We start from the raw sequence: 1,692 nt of genomic DNA on the forward strand, positions 1-1,692 counted from the left end.
GATCATTCATATTCTTCATATAAATAAAATATAACATTAGAAACATTGCAAATATTTATTAAATATGTATAACCTGCAAAATAAGTAAATAAATAAACATTTTTTTAAGAAAATGAACATATTTAAAATAACATAATGACACCAACTTATTCTTTATGCAAGAAAGCGAAACATACTTAAAAACAATATAAAATACTAAAATAACACCAACTTTTCTAATGATTCTCAAAGAAATCTATCACATCAAGGTCAGTTATATTATTAAGGCCATAAATTACATCACCCTCCTCTTTCTCCTCCATTTCATCATTTTTGGATATAAAATTTGTCTCAATATTATTTTTCTTCCCTCTAATAGAGGCTTGATAAAGTTTCACTAAATGTTCAGGCGTACGACAGGTATGTGCCCAATGGCCCTTCATACCACATCGGTAACATAAATTCTCAATAACCTTTGAAGGATTATTTTGACCACCTCTTTCTTGTCCTTCATTGCTATTCTTTTTCTGGTGGTTAGAAATACCACTATTATGAACACCATGATAGCAGTTATTAGTACGTCTTCGACCACGTCTCCCACTACGTCCATGATCACGACTTTTATATTTTTCATTTCCATATTTATTGTGTACTGTAACATTCACTTCAGGCAGTGGTGCAGTACCAGTGGGACGAATTCCATGGTTTTTCATCAACAACTCATTATTTTGTTGAGCCACTAAAAGATATGAAATCAATTCAGAATAATTTTTTAAAGCCCTTTCCACAGTATTGCTACTGTAGGAGCACATTAGTAGCATGAAAGGTTGAAAATGTTTTCTCTAACAAGTCCTTATCAATTATGTTCTCTCCACATAATTTTAGTTGAGAACTAATTTTGAAAAGTTCTAAATTGTATTCGCTTACAGTCTTAAAATCTTGCAACCATAAGTGCATCCAATCACAAAGAGCTTTAAGGAGGATCACCATTTTCTGATGGTCAAATCTTTCTTTCAAATTTTTCCACAACTCAAGAGGGTCTTTCACAGTGAGGTATTTCACTTTTAATCCTTCAAGTAGATGACGAGGGATGAAAATCATTGCTTTTGCCTGGTTGATGCTTCTTTATTTGCTACTATAGTATTCCCTAGACTTTTAGCATCTAGGTGAATTTTAGCATCTAACACCCATGACAAATAATTTTTTCCTGAGATGTTTAGGGCGGCAAATTCAAGTTTGGCAAGATTTGACACTATAATCACTAAAAAAAACTAAAAAAATTAGTAAAATAATAGTAATCATATTATTTGTCAAATGTAATTAGAATAATCTATTTAAGAAAAAAAATAGGAAATAACATAAAATAATTTGTGATATAAAATTTAGGATTACCTTAAGTCGATAGAGAAATTAAATTGAATTCCTCCCAAGAACTTTAAGCAAATCGCTGCACAAGTTTGAACTCCTCTTTTTTCGTTAATTTTGGGTAGCCAAGCAACCAGTTTGAATGCTAGGTTAGAAAAATAATGAAAGTAATTCAACAGGGATTAGAAAAGATAGAAACCAATTGAGGTATGGATTTCAAAAAATTTTGGGGGTATCAAATGAAAAATAAGAATGAGGTGGGTTTAAGAAAAAAAAATGAGAATTGTGTTGATAACGTGTTATAAAATAAAGAGAGATGAAGAAAATAAAGAACAAAGAAAATATGAA

General features: G+C 30.5%; 1 protein-coding gene across 1 annotated transcript; it reads right to left on the reverse strand.

Annotated features, from left to right (window-relative positions):
- Nucleotides 1-215: 215 nt before the first annotated feature.
- On the reverse strand, nt 216-791 carry LOC108487855 (uncharacterized). Its single transcript, XM_017792196.1, has one exon. The coding sequence runs from the start codon at nt 789-791 to the stop codon at nt 216-218; it is 576 nt and encodes a 191-aa protein (XP_017647685.1).
- Between the last annotated feature and the right edge of the window lie 901 nt (nt 792-1,692).

The sequence above is a fragment of the Gossypium arboreum genome, chromosome 10 (genome assembly GCF_025698485.1).
Source record: "Gossypium arboreum isolate Shixiya-1 chromosome 10, ASM2569848v2, whole genome shotgun sequence".
NCBI lineage: Eukaryota > Viridiplantae > Streptophyta > Magnoliopsida > Malvales > Malvaceae > Gossypium > Gossypium arboreum.